At 30.6% G+C, this 24,399-nt stretch overlaps 3 protein-coding genes across 10 annotated transcripts; 2 read left to right on the top strand and 1 right to left on the bottom strand.

Annotated features, from left to right (window-relative positions):
• Positions 1-365: 365 nt before the first annotated feature.
• Drp1 (dynamin related protein 1) lies at positions 366-15,674 on the bottom strand. Of its 7 annotated transcripts, XM_085200215.1 has the most exons (17): positions 15,416-15,674; positions 14,967-15,111; positions 14,077-14,151; positions 13,554-13,762; positions 11,501-11,711; positions 9,971-10,080; positions 9,411-9,548; positions 8,483-8,723; positions 7,413-7,558; positions 6,942-7,085; positions 6,654-6,836; positions 6,125-6,196; positions 5,382-5,474; positions 4,729-4,852; positions 3,713-3,802; positions 2,182-2,393; positions 366-1,970 (listed from the first exon to the last, which is right to left on the bottom strand). In XM_085200215.1, the coding sequence occupies exons 1-17, from the start codon at positions 15,515-15,517 to the stop codon at positions 1,914-1,916; spliced, it is 2,352 nt and encodes a 783-aa protein (XP_085056341.1). In that variant the 5' UTR covers positions 15,518-15,674; the 3' UTR covers positions 366-1,913. The 7 variants fall into 7 exon arrangements, with proteins under 7 accessions (XP_085056341.1, XP_085056336.1, XP_085056337.1 ...); XM_085200210.1 differs by lacking the exon at positions 6,125-6,196 and having other exon boundaries at positions 15,416-15,673; XM_085200211.1 differs by lacking the exon at positions 6,125-6,196 and having other exon boundaries at positions 6,672-6,836; positions 15,416-15,673.
• A 365-nt stretch (positions 15,675-16,039) lies between these two features.
• On the top strand, positions 16,040-18,667 carry LOC146529949 (TIP41-like protein). Its single transcript, XM_085200360.1, has 6 exons — positions 16,040-16,198; positions 16,501-16,658; positions 17,184-17,363; positions 17,766-17,979; positions 18,056-18,214; positions 18,496-18,667. Exons 1-6 carry the CDS (start codon positions 16,184-16,186, stop codon positions 18,598-18,600), a joined length of 831 nt encoding a protein of 276 aa, XP_085056486.1. The 5' UTR covers positions 16,040-16,183; the 3' UTR covers positions 18,601-18,667.
• Positions 18,668-20,184: 1,517 nt separating this feature from the next.
• LOC146529948 (uncharacterized) lies at positions 20,185-24,399 on the top strand. 2 transcript variants are annotated; one of them, XM_085200358.1, is made up of 10 exons: positions 20,185-20,326; positions 20,446-20,659; positions 20,826-20,956; positions 21,095-21,349; positions 22,180-22,342; positions 22,509-22,678; positions 22,916-23,096; positions 23,173-23,481; positions 23,580-23,749; positions 24,054-24,399. In XM_085200358.1, exons 1-10 carry the CDS (start codon positions 20,290-20,292, stop codon positions 24,290-24,292), a joined length of 1,869 nt encoding a protein of 622 aa, XP_085056484.1. In that variant the 5' UTR covers positions 20,185-20,289; the 3' UTR covers positions 24,293-24,399. The 2 variants fall into 2 exon arrangements, with proteins under 2 accessions (XP_085056484.1, XP_085056485.1); XM_085200359.1 differs by lacking the exon at positions 20,185-20,326 and having other exon boundaries at positions 20,511-20,636.

Raw genomic sequence — 24,399 nt, 5'->3', positions numbered from 1 at the left:
TAACCATTATTTTTATTTTTTCGCTCTGGTGTCGAGGCAAAGTGCGGCGTTGAATTCCGCCACTCAATACGCAAGCCTCAAGAATTCAGCGTAAAATGGAGAATGGTGTCTTAATATAAGGAGAGTAGGCCTATCCTGCTGTGTGTGTAGCTGATTGTTTTTTTTTAAAGATCATTTAATAATATCACTGGCACTTTAGCATGACATATAAAGTTTCACTTAATACACGTTATATTAATACACACACATACACACTTTTTATCTGAATATTGAAGCCTACACAGAAGAATTTGCAAATATGTACCACCATTTTATATTATATTTATAGCTAGCACAATAGGGTTAAGGGCAAGAAAAACAAACTGTACATCACAATATTCTATAATTTTTAACAGACTTAAACACATCTTGTTTAAACATTCAATTGGTTTCGTTCGGTACATGAGCACATCACACTTCGGACTATAACAATAAATACATTCTCTAACATTGGAATACACTAGACTAAATTGGCGACGATAAAATTTATTTCTAATAAATACGTACAGACGATGACACTATATGACTTGAATGCATGCGAAATCAATAACAATAATGCAGGAACTCTGTGCAAAGAAAGCGAAGTTCATAAAAAAATATATAATTCTAAGATGTTAAAACTACCATTAGCCCTGTTATAATAAACAAATGAAAACACAAAATTCATTCATTTTCATCACAATCAAATAATAAATGAATAAAATATAACAAATACATAATCCTAACTCGAAGATATTGCAGGAGTTACAAAATAATATCACTGCCGTTAAATCTACAAGAGTACGTTCCGTTACACGGTCGTAGACGTTACAATTTTCATTATTAAATAAATAACGCTTTTTAGTATATTCAATACATAATTTAATTATGAGTATATGTTCATAGTAAATCAGTCCTTTTTCTGTTATTAACAAATGCTAATAAAGAAACAGATAACGATAAGATAAGAATATTAAATACATTATTACGATACGATACACAAAAGGAACGCACTCGTACACTTATGTGAAACTACGCTAGGAAAATTGTTAATACCTGGTTAAAATAGTTTACATATAAAATGGTAACTGAAACAAGCCGAATAATTTTGTGCAATTCGAATATTTTGCTCGTTTCTTTTCTTTATTTCATTTAATCTTTCGCCTCATATTTGGTTAGCAATTTGCTTTAAACATCATTAACGAAATATACAATAAAATAATAAAAATCGTTTTTCTAAGCGTGAAGCTCTAAGTGCAAAATATTAACTTTCAAATCTGCTTTACCTCGTAATTTTGTGGTTTTCTATATAAATTCAATGTTGAATACCATTGTCATGGACTAGTTTGGGGATGTTATCGAAAAAATGGTCTAACTTATTTGTTATAGATAGAAAAATATTTTTAGAAGACCTATGAAAAATTAAACGTGGCGGGACTCGCGTCTTTGCGAACTGTCCTCGAGAGACACACATTTTTTATGTTTACTAAAAATAATCTTCTATTAGTATCAGTATTTTATAGGTAAGACAAAAATATTTAAAAATAACCTATATCGATATAACAATCACACGAAAACAGCTTTTATTTCATTTATTATATTAATACTAAACGAAAAGTAAGAACAGATTTATCGCTGACGTCCAAATGAGACTTACAGTACGGTCGACGAGTCAAGGCCGTTAGTTAGTTAGTTATCATAAATCGAATCTGCGCATCCATCTACAGCTAACTTAAGGGCTGCCACGACACGTCGGCCGTACTATACACAGACTTGAAAGCACAAACATTTTAAAAATAAGTAAAAATGCCTACATAATTCGTCTAAATAAGTATTATTTACAGAGCTCAGAGCTCGTTTTCACTATTCCACAGACTAGAGTCTCCAGACGACCATCACCACATGTGTGTCTCACGTATCTCGCTTATGATCTGACCGGCGCGTTGTAACGCCTGTAAAGTGAATAAATATTATGTATTAAAAATTACACTTTAAAATATTGTTCAACATGAATTATTTTTAATCAGCATCACACTGTATCCCGTACGCAACAGGGTAGGCAGAGGAAACACAATGTTAAGACAATCTGTGCCCCATTTCCTGACACCAAAAGGAAAAGATAAAAATATAAATATTAAATAAATATTTAATTGTTCAAATTACCTTCAGCATATCAGCTGCCTCCTTCCTCCTCTGAGCAATATGTTCGGACTCATTCAACAAACTCTCCGCTTGGTCCGACTTGTACAAGTGTGTCACAAGCTCAGATTGCAGATTATCTTTCACATAGTTCACTAAGAAATGCATTACTGCCTTCGGAACTGAATCTTTTATGGATTTTCGTACTATGTAGAAGTACGATTTGATCAAACGTTCTGAAAAAAAACATATTTTAAGTAAAATAAGCTATTTTTGTGTCTTAATTCTGTAATAGTGGTGAAAAGTGCCGAAGCTAATAATAATATTGTGAGAAATAATTGTAGTTCAGTTTATTTACACCACTAGATAGAACTATATGATTTATGCATAAATTAAATATACTTAAAAAGGAAATATTCAATGTAATCAATTGTGTCTAGTTGCTTATGAGAAAGTAATCTATTGTTTAAAATGAGTTTTATATAAATTTATGTATGGAAGGAAAAAAGATCACCCATATTTATCGAAATAGACATACTTATATATGCAAGACTTGGATGTATTAATAATCATTATGAGTTAAAAAATAAATAAATGTTTTACTACACGTAAAAATTTAGCTTATAATATATGTAAATTTGATGTCTGTCCAATTTTGTATTCCTTTCCTTCCTTGTGTTATTTATTAACATATATTTGTTTATATTAGATTTTATAGTATGGGTTGATAGACAGTGCATTTCATATCATTTATTATCATTCATATGATTGTTTTTACTATTCAAAATTTATAATTAATTCATAATTATAAGCCTCAAGGGTACTATATATTTAATTATTTAATTAATTAGATACCATATTACTTTATCGAAATACACAAGTTATTAATGTTATGTGGGCTTACAAAGATAACAACGCTTCACCAAATTATGTAAATATGAAAAATTAAAATCTCATTCCCAAACGTCTCCCTACAAAAATGTAATAAATAGGAGTGATCAGATAACATTTAAAGCGGCAAGCATCAAGCAAGTTAGCAACGACGATGAAAGGTGGTCGGAAACCCTAATACATACATAGTGAAGGAATGAAAATTCGATATAAGCATTATTTGCGCATTGCCTATGGGGCCGTTCAAGTATTACGTAAGGCGAAGTTTCAAGATTTTTCACCCTCTCCTATATACTACCCCCCCACACCATTTTGGCTAAGCAAACTGTCCAATTAATGAACAATTTACTAAGCCACAATTATGGTACTAGATAACACCACGGTAAAAACCCATTCCGTAGAGCGGCGAAAACTCAGCGCCGAACTTTGTCTTTTTATGATAACGAGGAGATGAACATTGAACGTTACATTTATAGTCACATGATGCGCTAATGCCTCACGACGGCCTTTTATTAAAATAAAAAACAAAACGTTAACACTTTCTTCCGTTCCAGGTAAAGTAATATTTTACAAGATAAAAGTCGAAATCCTTTCACTTCTACCCCATAATGCTTTACGTAATAATTAAAGGCCCTTTATATTATGGTTTTCTATTATTCCTCACCAACTAAATCACCCATTTGATTCAATTGCATCATATTGATGCCCGGCAGAGATTTTGTATAACAATTTTGATTCATGTCGCTCCGTCCACCTACCATCATAACAATGTAATTTTTAAATGTCACATGTACGTATTAGATAAACAATATATACTTTTATAGTACTTATTATTAATAATAATATTACTCCTTTATTTTAATAAGACCAATATAAGGTACAGTAGAACCTCGATGATAGAGCCCTCTGATTTACGCATTCGCGATTATCCGAACTATCTTATCTGGACCAACCTATGTTGAAAACATGCACAAAACATTTTTTATAGATTCGATTATTCGGACTTTCCATTCGATTCAATTATTTGGACGATTGTCCATTCTAATTAATAACGATAACAATTAGTCCAGTTAATCGAGTTTCTACTGTATAAAGATAAATTTTATACTGTATGTAATGCTTAAAATGTATTGTAAATATAATACACAAAAATTAAAGTATGAAAGAAATAAGTACTATAAAATTTGTATCTTTTTGAACAGTAATGGTAATATAAATCCACATTCAAACCAATGAATATAACAATGGTATTATATATGAGTAAGATATTGAATTGTTATAGTTCATTGTTCACTATTCTTAGTATGGATAAGAATTAAAATAAATGTTTCATGATTTGTTATTTTATAGAAAAACGTCACTGCTATTCTACGTTTAGCATCGCCAAAAGCAATATACCCTAATATTTGTAAAGTATAGTTTTAATTTAAACCTGGCAGTAACAGATTTGAACTTGCACACAAAGACAAGAAGTATTTTGATACATAGCAACACATATTAAAGTAATTTTATTTTCAGAAAAAGTATAAAGATCATAATGCAACGAAACTGACTGTGCTTCTTGGGTAATTCTTATACACTTATTACATGTTTATGTTGTTAATGTATTTCGAAGACGTTCTAGTCGCACTGGGTACCAATGTAAGTTGTATTATAAAATATATATTAATATATTCATACCGATAACATCGCAGTCGTGTTGTTCTCTATCAGAGAGCTTTCTAGAAGTCTGGCTGGGAACTTCTGGTAGCAAATTGACTGGTTTTTGTGGTGTCATTGCTTTGTTTTCTGGACTGCCATTCATCTGTTATAGATTTATTTGATTTAAAAAAAAAGATATATATTTTACTATATTACGAGAGACGTGTTGACGCAGAGGCATAGCGTGTGGTAAACGTGAAAGATTGTAGGTTCTTTTCCCATTTGGTGTAAAGAATTATTTAATTTGTGCGATTTGGTAGCAATATAAACCACGTTAGTTAGTTCTACCACTCAACACGCAATGTTTCGAAACTTGTGAGGTACGTGGGGAACAGAGTGTCTGTACAAATCGTTTGGTTTGTCTACTCGGCTATATACGAAATACAATACTAATATAATACAATAAATTGCCTATTTTTGAACTTCACACATTTCTTTAGTAATTAGACAGATACAGTTTTTAGTTTATCAAATTATTCTCAATATTTTGATAATTTTCATAGTTACTGCGTGTTGAGTGGAGAGAACATTATAAATACTATAATTACTTTACATTTTAATAAGAAATGAGATAATATCTTACCTGATCTTAAAAAAACAAAACAAACTTATTTTTTATATTTTTTAAATACCTGAGGCGAAATAGGAGATTCATTATGCGGCTGCGGCGGGGAGTGGTCATGGCGGTCGCGACGATCGTGACCGTCTGTAATAGCGGGCACATGCTGCAAACATACATATAATTAATTACGAAATTGTTTATACATAATTAGGAAAAAACATTGCTTCAAAACTAATAATAATACTTGTATATAAAATTAAAAAATATATTAGATTATATAATTTTTTAACTAACAGATAGTTGTTAAAAAATTATATGTACTTCTGACTATCAGGAAAAAGTATAAACTGGCCTTTCTGAGCATCATGGTTAGCATCAAATTGAAAATTTAACCCATAAACAATGAGATCATCGCCGTCGTAGGCGCATAGGAACAGGCGCTCTTGAAGGAATTTGTAATTTTCATTTCAAAAAATATATCTTTCAGATTTTTTTGTTAAAAATTGTAATAGCTATTGTTAAGAAATATGATATATTCGTTGCACAATGCAAATACTTCCATAATGACATGTTATGGATTTTAACAATGCACGGAATATGCAATGTACTTGTTTCATACATATTATTTAAATGTATGTATTTTATATGTATATATTTATTACATTTCATAAGCATTTAATTGGAATAGTTAATATAGTATTCAATATCAAATTGGATGAAAGAGAGTCCATTTTATGTAAAGCCATGAAATTTACTATGAATATGTATATGAAAGAACTCAAAACACTAAGCGTGTGTGATTCAATCATTTACCTGATAAGAATCCAGTACTTTAGCCAAAAGCACAAACATGGACCCTCTTTCACCCATTTCACGAAGTATTTGCTACAAAAAATCAGTAGTATTACTGAAATTTATATATTAAATTTAAGACACAAATACAATAGTTGTAAAAGTTAATATAAAATTGTGTAAAAATAACATTTAATATGTTAACGGAACTTACCTTTAATTAGCAGTAAACCATGAGACATTAGTGGCGGAACTATCAACACAAAACGCAATGTCTCGAAAATAATATGAATAATTGGGTTTTGGTTACTAATAAAAAAATATTATTTTTACATGCACAGACAGTGATATTTTCGAGACATTGCACGCTGAGTGGCAAAACTCAACAACTCTCTTTGGATCGATGACTTTCGTATTACTGATACCATATAAGTTGTATTAGTATAACCATATTAGTTGACTACTCTTACCGTATTATTCATATTAATTAGTCTTCCCATATTAGTTGTATTAGTGACGCCAACATACATAGATATAGATATATAAATACTTTAATAACAGCTGATACCGGTGTGGAAGTAGGTCGTGGTGCCTTTTGCCGGTACATGGGGCTGTGCTCTTCAACCAAACCGTCTGTACTCTTGAGTAAACCGGACACGAGGGCAGCTTCACGATGGAAATCTGGGTGTTTGGTGTTTATGTAGGCTAGCTCTATTGCTACTAGATTTTCAACCTGAAATTAAATAATAATACATTTTAGTATTATTTTTTAGTCTCATGCTATTTGCCATTGAAATTTTAACATCTCAAAAAATACAAAACATTTAACAATACTTACCATAGAGTTAGTAGCGGGTAACCGTGTCCGCAACAACTGCGTAACGACGTCTACTATGCGCTGGTGAAGACGAGGAAAGCGCTGCATCTCCTGCTGCACTTCTGTACCACAGTGCTGCACTATACGCTGCATTTCTTCGTGCACCTGATAAAAAAAATATTTTCCTGTAAGACATCTCCATCTATCTAACATATTAACTCTAACTTAGTTATAATTTGTGAGAGAGTTTTGGACCCTTTTAAAGTGTTATTCTACACTTAGGGAAAACAAAACAAATGAAATTTTTAACGTAGCGATATGTGAACCCGCGCCTCTTCGAAAACGTCCAAACGCTCCTGCCATATGCATTATAGCATAATTAATAAGGAAAATTAATTTAATATATATATTTATGATGTTTTAAACATAACAGACATGAAAGTCATTTTCTATGAGGTATTGAAGACTAACATTAAAAAATAAATAACATACCAATTCAACACATCGTTGCGACGGATCCTCCAATCTCCTTATCTGCCTTTTAACAAGCAACTCAAATGACACTTCGGGCACGAAGAGCGCGGGACGAGGACCCGTTGCGTTCCTTATGGCCGTCAATATGTCCATTCGTGTTAAACCTGGTGATTAATACAAAAACTTATTTACAAAAACAATGTATTTCAATGCTATCTATAATGCTGTCAATAAATGGGGAGAAAAATGAGAAAAATTGTTATTGGGGGCACTTATTAATGAAACAGAACTCAATACATTGATTGTTAAAATTTTTGTCTGTTTGTCTGTGAGTTTGATCACATTAATCTCGGAAACAACTTCACCGCTTTAAATGCACTGTTGTATTTTGTATTTTTGCAAATTTCCCTTAACATTTAACATTTGTTTCATTCCAATCGTTTTACAATTAAAAAAAAATATATCAATATAAACAATTGAATAATGGATATTGTCTTTAAAATGATAATATTATTAGATCACGAAAGTAATTCTGATGAGAAAATAAATGACTGAATATTACAAGCGAGGGAAGCCGCGAGAGAGTCGCTAGAAAATATACTTTAGTGCAGAAAAATAAATTTAAACTTAAATATGGCATATATATACTGTCGACTACTATTCATAAAACATAATCTCATTCTCTAATAAATCATGAAATACGATATCATGTACTGAATTGTATGTAGTCATTTGATCACAGTGTAACGGTCTGATGGAATCGGGATATAATCGAGTTACAAGTAGTGAAAATTTCTGTTTAAATGTAATATTAAATATCATGTTTTTATTTGTAGTTAAGAGAAATAAGAATATTATAAACATTAGTCACAATATTGGCTTCATAGCTATCATTGAATTTTATATGTTAAAAGTTAAATAAAAATAGGTTATGTAAATTTACAACCATCAGATATAGTAAACTATTGGATGTAAAAATTCAAAATGTAAAACCTGAAAAATTGGGCGGTGCGTGGAGAACGAAGTGTCGTTCCCTATTTTGAAGGGATACAGCATGAACGTAGACCAAAAAAAAGCACACAACTCACCCACTAAAGGATGTATAGAATCCAAAGTGCGTCCGAAAGTTTCATGGAATATATAACATATTCTAGCACCACCGCACAGTTCTGTCGTCTCAATGTTCCTTGCCGTACCTTCTATAGTAGAACAATAGGCGCTCGCAAACTTTGTTATTATTTGTAAGAGAGTTTGCGATTTGTCCGATACGTCTTCTCCGTAAGAGTTAAGTAAGGATTGGAATTGTGATATCATTACGTTTACACGCACCTAAAATTATATTTTTAATAAAAAACTGTGAGTATATACATATTTATTGATTGGTATTCTCTGCAATGTGAAATAAAATTAACATAGATATTGTATTGTTTATATTTTCGAATTATAATAAAAAAGTACGAATAGGATAAAAATGATTTAGCAGGTTTACACTCTAAATCGACGATATATTTCATGTATTGTATACTTAGAAAGAAGGTTACTTGTTTACTGGGCCATGAACATACATATACCTGATCTTAACAATGATTTAACGTTCAATTTATTACTTTATTGTTGTTATATTTTTTTGCTTCACGCTATATCGCGCTTTGTCTTATTACCAGAGCGAGAAAACGTAATTATATTACCCTTTTGCCCATTATAGTGTTGCACATTATTATACATTTAAAATAATAAAAAGTAAAACCAGGGCGGGTAGAGGAAACCTGGGAACCTAGCACTACCCTGCTGTGTGCGGAAAAGCTATGAAAAGTAAGTAAAATTAAAATAAGTAACACCCTCGGGTGAGTATCAAACATACAACCATCGCGTTTACAGTCATACGCTGCGTCAAGAAAGTCAAAAGTATTTCATTCAGTATGTTATAATTGTTTTATATATATTTTTAAAACCTATTTCCAAGAAATATACAAAATAAAACTAATATAATATCTAAAAACTAATTGAGTTATTTACCTTAAGTTCCGGTAAACAATCCCGTATATGGTGCATTAGAAGTCTATTTAGAGTCTTAGCCAAATACGGAGTTCCGTTGCGAGTCGCTATCGTTGGATATTTCCTTTGCAAGTACGTGGCTTCGTCTTTTAATGCATCCTAGAAATATATATTGAAAAATAATTTAATAGGAAAAAAATAAAGACCAGAAATATAGTGATCCTCACATACTCACGGCTTTAACTGTTATAAATGTAAAAAAAATAACAAAATTTTACAAAAGCTTTAAATATATTGAATATTGTCTATATGTTATTCTAATATAAATTTCATTTTAAAACGTTCAATAGCTTTTGCGTGAAAGTGGAACAGCCATACATCCATTCTCACAACTTTTCACATTTACAATATTAGCAGGATTGTACATAAGATTCTTCTTTAAAACATGCAATATATTTACTTGTCATGAAATAAAAAGAAAAAAATATTTTCGAAGCAAAGTAAAAAATTAAAATAGATTTACAAACAATATTTACTGTCCACATAATTACATATATAAGTGTTATATAAAATATAATTACCGTAATAGTTTTTTTATCGATAATATCTTGCTGCGATCTGTTAACGACACCAATGATTCCCAATTTCACCGGAATTACTCGCCCACACAAAATGTCGATAGCATCCGTCCCTAAAAAGGATCATGTATTTACATAAAAATTGTTTTGGCATGATATTGAATTACCTTTATTTTTATTTGAAAAACTGATAACTCCTTTAGGCATCATTTATTAGGACAAATATTTAAAGTTTTAAAAGGTTCTAAAACAAAATAATAATAATATGGAGAAAAAGGGTATGAACCGAATGTGTGTATTGTTATTAGTTTTTATTTCACAAGATCAATGACACGACAAGATATGTCAATGTCAAGATATGAAATCTCTTAGCACTTTTTTCTAGCTTCATGCTTTATCCCGCACACAGCAGGGTTCTCCATTTTTCGCCGAATTCTGGAGATATTGCGTGCTGAGTGGTGGAACTCAACGCCGCGCTTCGCCTCGACCCCGGAGTGAAAAAGAGATGATATGAAATATTGCAATTCTCAACTCAAGAGTAGGAATTGAACCCACAATCAGTCACGTTTACAGTCACACACTTACCCCCTGCAATTATAATTGAAATTATTCCCCAACGGAGATCAAACCCACAACCATCAATGCATACAGTCAAACAATATAACAATGGGCCAGTTACCACAAGTTGCACTGACCATATTGCCCTTCAAACTTATATTAAACTTGACATTGTAAATTCCGTGTCACAAGCAAACAAAGTCAACCAAGGAAAATAAATGCATTTCATTTGAATAATTATTTAGTATTAAAGTAATTTTAACTTTTTTTTTTTCATTTTCAATAATTATTATTCTTACCTGCTATTTGTTTAACATATTTCATATGATTTATCAATTTTTTAATAAAATAAACTTGACATAATAATAATTCATAATAGGCAAATTAAAAATTTACCCTTGCCTGAGTGAAGTTTCATTTCAGAACCACAGGCTTTATAGCTAGTGTACTGCAATATGATCATTTTAATTTATGTACAGTAATATACTTGAGGTCATCGTGGAGCACGGGCACACGTGTTCGGCAGTAAGCGCGAGCGTTGTGGGAATGAATTTTTTTATATTTTCATCTCCTGGCTCTGGTGACGAGGCAAAAAACGGCGTTGAGTTCCTTCACACAACACGTCTCAAGAATTTGGCACAAAAATGGAACCCTGCATACCCTGCTACATGCGGGATACAGCGCAAAGCAAAAACAAAAAAATACACTTTATATTTCAGTAAGAGGTAGTTGCAGACCGCAGTTAACTTTCAAAAATACATTGTCAGTGATACTGTTGATAATGACATTTACATAAAAAGTAAGAAGAGGACCCCTCTAGAGAGCATAAATGAAGATGTTGATGACAGTGAATGAAAAGGTAAACAGAGACTATGGTCTCTGCTTACCTTGCGTGTTTTACACTCAATTCTCTCCGGCTAAACTGCTATATATAAAGCCTGAAGAATGAAATAAAAAAAAACACAAAATATTTACCAGCATCCATTAGATCAAGCTTAGTGACAACAGCTAAAGTTCGTCTACCATCTGGATCGACATCTTTCGCCATTTTAATAGCTTCACTAGTCGCCATGTCAGTATTGGCAGCTGTTACAGCCAAAATTATGGAATTCGGATTGGCAATATATTTGATAATAAGATTTCTAATTTGATTTTCTATGTCCTCAGGTTGATCACCTATTGGTACCTAAAATGTTTAAATTTTTAAGTTAAAAAAAGAGGCCATTGTGGCACAAGGGTGCACAGAATAGTTATGAATTCCCACTTGGCAGTATTTCTTTGACATTGCTACGGTAACAAGGCAAAGTATGGTATTAAGTTCCGCCACTCTACATTGCCTCCTCCTACCACCTTGAAAGTTTGGTGGGGAATGGAGTGTCTTAACACTAGGTTCTCTCTGCCTACTCAGGCACATTTGGGATGCAGAGTGAAGCTAACTAAAAACAAAACAATAAAATAATTCACATAATTAAAAGAGCTACTAATTTGAAATAAATTTTCTTGAAATATAAATATTAATTTACTTTTACCTCATGTACAAATATGGCAAATAACCTATTATCACATTTTTATGGTCAAAACTTATATTTTGTACATTATATTTCAATACAATGTTTTAGTAATTATTTTTATATAGCCAGAATATTACCATGCCTACAACATACCTCGCACCAATATGTCTATATATCTTTGTGAAAACTCATACCATAATAAAAATATCTTTTAATTTTAGTTTAAATTTTGTATTTTTTAAAAGATATATAGTCTGGCAAATATGTTATTGATAATGGGAAGCCCGCGCGGCAAATTGCGCAGAAAGCGTATTTTGATGTCTGCACATAGACATCCCCTCACGCCGGACCGATTCCCCGTAAGGGCTCGCGGGGAATCGTTGCGGGGTGTGACCGGGCTACGGTACAGTCGAGTGCAACGCTATCAGTTCATTACTATGAAATATGAATATAATATCATATGATAGCATCATATATACGGAATGGCGTAGTAGAGCATATTTTTCTAGTAATATTATAAAAATTAGTAAAAAACACCAAAGCAACATGCAAAATGAACATATGGTAAATTGAAAAATTAAATAAAAAACTGAATTAAATTACTATAATGAGGCCACGGCCACATACAAATCTTCTCAATCCAAATTCAATAAAAAAAGTAAAATTTAAAAAGTAAATTTAATATATAAAACAAGCAAACAAATACAAGATTTTGGCGTTAGGCAATATGCAAAATCAACTTATGGGTAAGTAAAAAATTTTTTTAATAATGGAAATAGAGGTCTTAACAAATAAATTATGTTAATAAATTATATCTCCAAATTAAATCAAAATTTTATTACCGTTTTATTTAAAACGTTAATTAATGCATGCAAGAAAGTAAAAAATAAAAATTGACAAATAATAAAGCAAATAATCAAAACGGTAAAAGGCATTTTTGTTTACAATTAATTATATTCTTGTTTGAACAATATAGTGTGAGCTCGATAGTACCTTTAAAGATGTGTGGGTGCGAATTTCCCGTAAGGACGTAGCGCTCACATTGACGCAAATGGCAAACTATGGCAAAGGGATACCGCACTCTCATTTTTTGTACCTCAAAATTTATTGAAATAATTTACCCAATATTATTTTCTTTTATATAATCTTTAAGAAGTTTAAATATAAGCAGAAGCTTAGAATTGATTAATTATTTATTGACTCAAAAATGTTATTATACTTTTCGGGCTTGTCTTGATTTTATTCTCGACAACAATGTATAAAACAGCTGATTATTTTGCAATATTTAGATATCCTCATTAAATTTTCGTTTTGTATAATTTATTTCAACATAAACATGATTAGATATTTTAATTATCGTATAGGTAAATGTGATTTGCTAAGCGTGAGGTAAAACAACATAACAGGTAACACTGATTGAACGTTCTCTGCGCATACATATACTGCGCATTTTACCGCGCGTGCTTCCCATTATCAATAACATATTTGCCAGACTATACTTGTTTATAAAAACTTACCTTTGTAATACCCGGCAGATCAACAAGGGTCAAATTGACCACTCTGGTAGAATAAATTTTCAAATTGATTGCCTCCGGGCAAATCCCCTTGTTGTTGCCAGCTTTGCGATCCGTTTCTTTTTCTATTTCTTGTCGAATTTCTTCGAAATCCGAAAAGATTTTGTCTTTTGTATGCAAAAATTTTCCCCATTCTTCTAAGCTGACCGTTCCTAATGAAAACAAATGTTTCTTTTAACTTTACACTGTATCCCAAATATGGCAAAACCGGAGAGAGCATAATGTTGGAATACTCCACTGTCCACCAATTTTTCTAGAAATTAGTGGGTTTTGAGAGCCAGAACTCAATGTTTACAGTCAGGTTTAAAAAAAAATTGTCATGACAAAATGAATTAGTAAGTTTCTTGCAGATTACTTTTAAATATGTGATCCTAACATCTAAACATTACTGATATTAAACAATCAAAATAATGAACCTATAAGATTATGGAGAGTATATTTTCTAGGTTTTCATTTAAATACAAACCTTTGGAAAATATTGATTGGGATAGTTGAACTACTGGATTCCATGACTCATTTCCAGCAAACTGGCTTCTATATTCTGAATTAATTATATAAATATACTTATATAAAATATATGTATATTAATAAAATTTAACAACAACAATAAATCAAATATATAAATAAGAAAAATAGATAGCTAAACATAATTATGCACAACTAATATAATTTGATATTTATGGTATTGTTATTATTGTTCCTATAAAATATTTATCATATCAGTTGCAGTGAGGACAATGACCTATAGTGTTAAATCCTATTAACTAATTTATGTATATATATTTTTTCATTATAAACATTTATATATTAAAAAATATACTTAATATCATTTATGTATGTCAATAATTTTCATAGTATAGTGTGAAAAACATCAAATTATGTAATGGAATAGAACTAGAAACCTCAATTAATGATGGGAACATGACATTGATTATGGTATGAATGCAGTCATTACAAAGACTTATGCATTAAAAGAGAAAAAAAAGGTAAACATTGATAAGCATTGTGTGAATCATCTATTGTGTTAAACATGTAAAGGCAATAGTTTAATAGCTTTTGTCCTGTAATTAATTTAGTTGCTCTAGCATGATATAAATTTAAATATTCTATAAGCATTAAATTAAAACCAATTACATAAGAATATGCACATTTATAATGTTTTTAATATTTGAATTTTTTTTAACGTATTTGGTTATAAATTTAAAGATAATTTTTATTATTGTAACTTTTTCTATCTCTAAAAATATGATAAAATGGAATAAAGATTGAATAGATATTAGATAGTGTATTATGATTTCATCCAGATAGATAAGGTATTCTTTTATGAACGAATACTAAATATAATGATATGAGTACCTTCTTCTGCTGAGCGATGTTCTTTGCTGTCTTTGGGACTGTACACAAGTTGGAGGATGAGTGGTCGACGTGTAACAATACCAGGCCCACGAGGTAGAAAAGAACGTCCAACAAGGCTCTCTATAACGGAACTCTTGCCAGAACTCTGCCATAGTTAAAATAGTAAAAATTAGAAATGGTAATTATTTTTTATGAAACAAATCAGATTTAATATAAAACTATTTACCTGAGCACTTGAATTAAAACATACATGTAAGTAATATAATGCATCTAATTAGAAAATAAAGGAATGGTCACTGACAGCAAATTACAACGAAATGGGGACAAAGCATTTCAGTGACATCTTTACATAATCGTTGTTCGTTATTATAAAAAAAAACATCTAAATTGTAAAGTTTTGTGCCTTTATTTTATAAAGTTACTAATGTATATGGAAAAAAATATATAACCTGAGTTCCAAGTACAATTATTTGAGGTAATTGGATGGCATCAGCTCCGACGGTATTAAAAACGTCTTGTAGCTTATTAATAACTGGTATAAGTGCTTCCATAATTATTAATACACCTAATTATGATATAAAATTATTTCAGAGTATGAGCACAACAATATAATAAATGTGACTATTTAATTCAAATTACTAATTATCAAAACACAAGAGCTGACCGGTAAAAGTCAGCCATATTGATTCGCTGAAAGTAGATATAGTGAAGTAGGTAATATCGATAGCAACACTATTTAGCACGTAGGATTAGGGTTAGGGGTACCGGTAGCACGGTGTAAATAGAAATAACGGGACTAATAATCACAAAACCAGGTAAGTTTTTATACGAATATAGTTGGGGAAAGTAATTGTATAATAAAGAATTTTAAAAATATTAATCTCAAAATATAATATATGTATGTGATTTTGTATTTCCTATAGTTAAGATATAATTATTTTTTGTTTAAATTAATATGTAAACGTATAGCCGAGTCCATTAATGAAAAGTATCGATCTTTGACTAATCGATTTTAATTTATTTTTAGACTTGGACTTCGGTTATCTGTGTGTTCAATATATTTTGTTGTGTATCTATATATCATAACCGATTATACATTATACGTCAAATTGCAATTGTTTAGTTCTTGTTTATCTGAAATCTTAACTATTTTTACGTTTGTAATATTAGTTGAAGCCTAATTTATCTATTTCAATATTTCCTAACGTGGAAACACAATGCTTGGAGCTGAGGTAATAAAAGCTACTAATAATACTATGATAACTGATAACCGACTTCGTCCTATTGTAAATACGATACTTTTATTGAAATGTCATATAAAATATTATCATTAAAATTATAAATATATGTAGGAGTTTTAGTTAAATATAATATTAATATTGAGATTTACGAACCTAAATTAAGCCTAAAACTTTTGTATGTTACTTTAATAAATGATAATTATAAGTTATAGCCAAAAATTATGAGATATTTGTGGTAAAAGTATATGAATATAAACTGGTATGTATACATAAAACTGCTATATTTTGTTTAGGAAAACCACATTGATTCTGGACGTTACACAACAAATTCGCAGTTTATACAGTTTGGCCCCTGGCACATTTCTTATGATGTGAGTTGTATATTGCCAAGTGTGTGTTCTACTAAAGTGGTATGTGAAAGAGATGATAACCAATTCTGCCAGTTTTGCATGTAAGTTAATTTCTTATATAATAAATATTTCGATTATAAGAAATAAGAAGTAAGGCCACTTGTGGCATAGGGGCACTATGTGTGGGTTCAATCCCCACTCGAGGATATAAAATATTTATTTAAATGTATATTTCCATTTCTTCACTCTGGTGTCAAGGCAAAGTGCAGAATACCCTGCTTTGTGTGGGATAGAGTGTGAAGCTGAATAAAAGCAGTATACACTCTATATAGTGAAACTTAAACAAGCTTAAAGCAGTGCCTGGAACTAGTGCCACATAAGTAGGCAACTCAACTATTTATTGACACCATATGTTATTATTTTCAGTACATATGATAAGCACAACTGTTCCTTCTATTTAAAAATAACATATTGACATTGATACTTGTTGTGATGAAGCTGCAGGGATTTCAATGCAATATGGTATATGTTGTAAAATTCAAAGTAGACTATACGCATTGAGCAACAGTTTTTATTCACTACATATTAATCAATCAATAATAATAATCAATTTATTATAATTTCAGATATTGCAAAGAATTAGAAATACCACACTTCCCAGACATGGTGTTTCCTAAAAATACATTAACTTTAACACATAATAGTGGTGCTAAAATATTATTCAGTCCATTAGATGCTCTGCGTAAAGTGTCATGTAATATGGACGCTATTAAAGTAGCTTGTGCAGAAGCCTGGCAAGAGTCACGGTGAGCTTATCTACATGTATTTAAAAAAAGACTATGAGTATATTATATTATGAGAAGATTTTTACAATTCTGAAAATAGATTTTTATTCTCTACTATACCAAATAAAATAAAAGTCAATTTTGTAATTTTTTTACACTTTTAAATGTTATAAAAATGTACTTAACATTCAACCAAAAATTGGATGTAGCAAGTTATATAACATCTATATTTGGAAAATTAAATTTGAAATTATCTCTTTATGAATAATTGAGGCTGTCTTGCCACAGTAGGTCAATGTAATAACACTAGTTTCCCTTTGCCTACCGTGATATGTACAGGATACAGTGTGAAGTTAAAAAAAATTGTATCAATTATTTTTTTATAGTAATGTAGTAACAATTTAACAATTTCTTATTGTTAAGACCAGATGCAGAAACACCTAAGAGAACATTTGACTGGACTTTTTCAACAGATTATAGAGGAACTCTAATGAATAACATTATAGTGGCACGAACAGATGAAACTATAAATCTTGATATACTTAAACGCAAAGAGCAAATACTTTTCTATCACGACCTAACATTATTTGAAGATGAACTGCATGATCATGGTATATCTAAATTATCTGTTAAAATAGTAAGTATTTAATTTTAAACCTATAAAAACTAATGCAAAATTTTGTTGACTTTAAAGTATGTATTTTAATTCCCAGAGAGTAATGCCCTCATACTGGTATGTGTTGCTTCGACATTTTCTTAGAATTGACGATGTTTTAGTGAGGGCTTATGAGACCAGAATGTTCCATTTACTTAATACAGATTATGTTCTGAGAGAATTTAGCATTAAGGAAGCTAAATCAAGTGATTTAAAGGTAAGTTATAATAGAAGGAAATTACAGTATAGTAGCTATAGATGGCTGTGCCACAATGCTTTCATCCTGAAAGGGCCCCTGTGCTCTTACGCATTATTTACTTGGATTTTTTTTATCAGAAGTAAAAAAAAAATCGTAAAATCATATCTGCACAACCATCTATGTATAGCTAAAATAATTACTAAAACTAATTTATATTTCAAATGTTTAATATTTATATGAAAAGAAGAATGCAATCAATTGTTTAATTAATATTGATATGTTAATAATATATGTTGCAGATACCCACATCATTGATGAAAGAAGCAGATGATGTGCTACCAATTCTTCCTGTGAAAGAAAAAATACTTGAAAAGTTAATTATAAACATAGTAAATAATGAATAATCTGTTGTGATCTCGACTAATAATAAGTAAGATTTTCTAATAATATAGGTTTATAATTAATCTTCAATATTGAATGTTTTATTGCTTCCTAGTCCAGTTGATTTCTTTGTTGTTTCTCCCATGTAACACTAAATAATTTGTATATAAAAGACCTGATTCCTCATTTTACGTCATAATCTTAAGACAGCGCTTTGTTTTACAAAGCATGGAAATCAAAATTCGTTGCGCTGACTGGAAATCCAATTCACAACCATCGCTTATACAGTCGGACTCTGCGCCGGGACGGCTTTTCACCATATTAAGATAATATATAATTATATATTTTATATACAATTATATATTTTATGATTTAAATGTGTGAGATGACATGAATGTGTAATGGAACGTGTAATCTCATGTACCTACAGATATCCATCTGCGCAGGTAAATACGATCACACTGTGACAATAGTATAAATGTGTAAAAACAAATTACGTATCTAAGTACGTACGTAGATATCTCATCATAGAGGGGCTAGATTTATCTCATCATAGAGGGGCTATGATGAGATAAATTATGTTGTCTACAGTCTGCACTGCCGCATCGTCCAGGAGCCCAGGTTGCTCTGCACAGTGACTGACGGTGAAAACTACCACAAACTTATAATTGTAGTTCATTTCATCAAAAATGAGTGCGCACGCACTCATTTGTATAAAATAAAAGGGGATTTGCCCGTAAACTTCTTTGTAGTTTATCAACTTTTGTAAGTTGTACCTACTTCTAGTAGACTTGTTATTCTGAAATTGGTACGGATCGATGAGTCCGACTCGCACTTAACCGGCTTTAACCTTAATACTGAAAGATGAATAATAACAATTAATAAGATTTAACTTCTTTTTTTGCATAAGTACGAACTCAGAAGTGATAAATTCGGAATTTTAATTCCGAAATTAGGTGTTAATTATAATTGAACGATAATTGTAATCTGGTGATCTTTTTATTTCATATATTTCTTTGTTTTTTAAGCATGTTCTCTCTGATCTGTTTGACATTGAGTGTTCATAATAATGTAATCGATATAATGTAGGAAATTATCAATTGAAAATATATAAATACCTGCCATCACTCGTTTAAAGTGGATTTTGAATCAATTATAATGACTTTAAAATGATAAATATACTTAATTTGCAAAGATTTTATCGGCGGATTATTATTAACTAATATATTTAATTTGGTTTTACGCTTATTTGGAACATAAATAAATTATAAAAGAAATATATAATTAAGAGAATTGTATATTTTTGTATATTGTTAAACGTAACTTAACTTAATTTAATGTTTATAACATTCACACGTACGCAAAAATATATATATTTACAAGTGGAAAAAGTTAAGTGTTCTTATGAACACCCTGACGAATATTACAACAATTAATAATAACTGCAATTTTTTTAATCTTAAATAATTGTATTATAGCAACTTACGATTCTTCTGTGTATTTTTAATAAAAGTCTCTAAAAGCATATTTAAGCTTTGATTGCATATCTGACTGTAAATATAAAAAAAACACAAACAAATAAACACACACAATTTTATTTATGTGTCTTATATCTCAATGATTACGAGTACATTGGCTTCGTCTTCGCCCTTCACTAAAAAGTTTTTGTTTAGTGTTTGCAGCAATAATCTAGTTATGAGACGTACATAAAAATGGATTTAATTCTTATAATATATTTATTTGTCTTTAGTGAGTGTTTTGTAAATAATATAAATGTTAACTATATAGTCAGCTATTGGTGTAAATGATACGCATTCGATAATAATGCGTGTAATTTATACGTATAATTTATTATTTGCGTCTGACAGGTTTTCAATACGTGAAATGCCAGATTGTTTTTGATTTGAATTTTGAAAATGCGCTCATCGCTCAACAAGGTCTCGGGTGGCCAGTAAGTATTCACGTGGCCAAGGGAAATGAAGCTCTCATGAAGTTGAGTTTGTCATTAGATGACTATGATTCTTGCACAGTGGTCCCACCGTCAGGCGTTAAATTTGATGTACGTTCTCCCCCAAGTAGCAGGTAACCGAGTGTGTAGATATAATCTATTTACTTTTAAATTTTGAATTAAAATTTCACCAATAAAGCTAACGTTTTTTTTGTTTTCATTCTAAATGAAAAGGGGATTTTTTTTTTACATTTATTCATAGCTATTATTTTACATTAACTTTTGTAACTTTAATTGTAGATACTCATTATGGGGTGACTTTTGTGGGGTGAGAGTGCGAAATGTAACATTTCAAGATGAGGGTAGATGGAGACTTACATCAACTAAAGGCAGTGAGTCTCGTACAGGATGGGTAGAAGTACACGTACTAAGTATATATATTCGTTAAAATTATTATATTGAATGAAATGTATTCTAATAAACAATATCTTTATTTATGTACTAATATTTCACGTAATAAATACGATACTTATTATAATTGATACAATACTTATTAATATGATTTTTAGAGGATAAGCCAACTTTTACGGCACCACCAATATCTCTACAAGATGGTCAAACGCATACTACTTTAAATCTATCGTCCGTCGAAAATGCATATTGCGTTGTGGCGAAGCCATTTTCCGAAAGTTCTTTGGTTCCTGGGAATTGTACTGTAACTCTTGACAGGACAACGAGGGCTGTTCAGGGAAACTGGCAAATATATTTGGGCTTGCCCGGACGTGTCGCTGAGGTTCAAACTAAACGACAAGTTACCGTTCAGAGTAAGTTTAACTCGTATCATCTCTTTTTGGTATAAGCATCCACTTTTTGGAAGTACAAGGAGAATATTAGTTCGGATAATTTCGCTCAGATTAGATTTATAAGAAATTATTTCTGTTAAAGAATCTGCTATTGACATTCATTTAAAAACTGCACATATCCAAAATTCGATTTGTTCAGGTCGGTTTCGGTATATCCGACATAGCATTTTTCAGATATCCAATAACTTCGGTTGTGGTTACGGAGATATCTCTGATAAAATTTATAAGTATTAGATAAGTATTATAAATGTCTGTTTAAGTATCAGTGTTAGTGACCTCCTAAATGGTTGCAAGTGAATATATGTTAAGATTACCTGATTACATATCAAACATGAAATAATTTGATAATTTAATATTTAATTTCTATTGAATTATGTTATAATACTACGAGTTCGATAATGGTTGCGATGGGATACATTAAGAAGCACGTGAAGATAATGAGCCAACGAATGAACAAAAATATATTTTTAATAACAATAAGTGAAAAAATAGTTATTTAAATGATATATTTTTTCGTTTTATAAATTATACAAATTTATATAGTGTAAAATTAATAACGTGACGATGTCTAACATTAATTAATCGCGCTATTTGAACTCATGCAAGTCAAAATTGGGGCATAAGTATGTACCTGCCTCTCACCTGATATCTCAAACTGTACCCTACAAAGTAAAACAGATAATAATAACTTGAAGTATAATACATTGTTACTAAGTATTCTATTCATCGATATTATATTTTATCTAATATTATATATGTAGGTATAATAAAAGATAATATGTCTATTGCAGCGGAGCGTCTCAATGTTGGATATGTCACTGATGCGGACCATAAATTGCATTTGTACTGCAATATATTGCATACCACAAAAAATATCACCTTTTGCCGTTTTCAAAGGACGTCTAATTCCTATGGTTATAATGTCATTGATGGATTGAGCGATGGTACCCATAGGTAAGATTTTTATGTAAATATGTGAATTATTTGTTCATGTTTTTAAACATACCTCTTTTGCTAAATTTTTATTTAGAATGTCAATATTTTATTATTTTCTGATTTATTTACATAGTTGCATAATAACTATTGTTATTTGCTTTTTATGGTACGGTAATCCTTACAGCTATTATGGGGAAGGTTTTGCTCTAAAGCAATGTGGAATGACAATAGAAAGTCCAAATCCAGCAGATTATGGAACATGGCGCTGTTCGGTTGGAGTACAAATGTTCGTTGGCAATGCTATAGTGCAACAACCGACGTTGCAAGCTTTGATTAGTGTCCCGAATACTATGTGTAAGAGAAAATTTAGTATTAATTTCAAAGATTTATTTTTATGTATATATTAATATTATAAAGCTAAAGAATTTGAGCCTTCAGCCAGTAAGTAAGTAAGAAATTTGCGCTCAAATTTCAGTAACTAATGGTTTGTATAACGAATAGGCTATCACTCATCACGTATTACGGGCACTTAAAATGTGCTTAATAATAATTTCATAGATTTATATCTCAAATAATATTTTTTTATTTTAGCATCATTTTCGTATCGACATCAAGACATTGGTGATTCTTCGGAGCCCATATTCATTCAAGAAGAATCCCAATTTACATTGAGATGTAAAGCTGAAGTTTCTTTGACGTATTGTTGGTTCCAACATCCTAATGGAATTCAGTTCACGCCTGTAGGCCAAGCTGATGACGATCAACTTTTCTGGTAATATATCTTCATTTGCTTATCTATATTTTGAATTGGTATATATACGTAAATACGACATTTCTTTAAAATTCAGGTACACTGGCGAGGGTCTCGATGTAGGCGATTGTGGCATTACTTTCAAAAACGCATCACAATCCGACGACGGAAATTGGTCTTGTCATATGGGGCCCAGTAACAGCTTAGGTGTTGAATTAACTGATAAGCTACAAGTTAGAGTGACTGGATCTCTAGCTGCAAATGTTAAAGAAATTGGTCTGAATATTGGAGATAATGCAACATTGTACTGTCACACAGCTAATGGGAGACGGCCGTTAAAGTATTGTAGATTCTTATCACCGACATTTGTAGGCATGAATATGGATTCTTCGATAACTGAACAGAAGTAAGCCATTTTATATGACGTGATAAGAAATGCTAATGGATTACATTTTTTATAAGATTGAAATAATGGGATAAAACGTGAAATACTTTTTATTGCAGTGCAATATTCAATCGTTTTTATTTTACGCCTGAAAGAGAAATTAATTTTGGAGACTGTTCCTTAAATATTGTATCAGTAAAAATGGAAGACATTGGGGAGTGGACATGTGGTGCGGTAGTTGATAATGATGTTTTGGAATCCAGAGACTTTATTAGACTGTATATAACAGGTCAGTTTTGTATTATCTCATAGATACTTAAAATAATATATTTATATACGTATGATGGAATAAACTTCAAAACCTACAGTGTATATACAACTTAATATACTTTTTTATAAACGTTACATTTTTTATATTTGACAGCTTTTACACAAAATATGTCTTAAGCTAAACGAAGTTTTTGAAAGAATCAAAAGTTTTTAGTAGAATAAAATTACATTTAATTATATTTCTTAAGATTAAACAATTCAAGATTATTAAAAAATCGTTGCTACAAAGTTTTGTTAAAAATAATTTAATAATTTATTTTCAGAAAATAAACCAATCCTAACCCAAGCTGGCATTGTTGGTATGTCTGTCGGTCTTAGTATTCTCGTGGTAATACTAGTCGGATACTTATCTTATAAGAAAGGTTGGATACGGAGGATACAAAATTTACGACAAGTTTCTAACAACACAACAGTGTCTGATAGCTTTTCATTGCAGAACCGTTTTAGCCAGATTAGTGGAAGTAGTGGAAGTAGTGCTGAAAATCCGGTGCCATCTGCGTAATTTATTAAAATTATTACTTAGGCTTAAAGCGTGCATAAGGCTTTTTTAATAGAAAAAGTTAATAGAACAAAAGATCATGATTAATAAATAATTTATAATTGTTACTA

This window comes from Heliconius melpomene, chromosome 17 (assembly GCF_056956725.1).
Source record: "Heliconius melpomene rosina isolate 202511_hmr_F chromosome 17, ASM5695672v1, whole genome shotgun sequence".
NCBI classification, from domain to species: Eukaryota; Metazoa; Arthropoda; class Insecta; order Lepidoptera; family Nymphalidae; genus Heliconius; species Heliconius melpomene.
The sequence above is the reverse complement of the archived record's forward strand: the minus strand, read 5'-3'. Positions and strand labels throughout refer to the sequence as shown.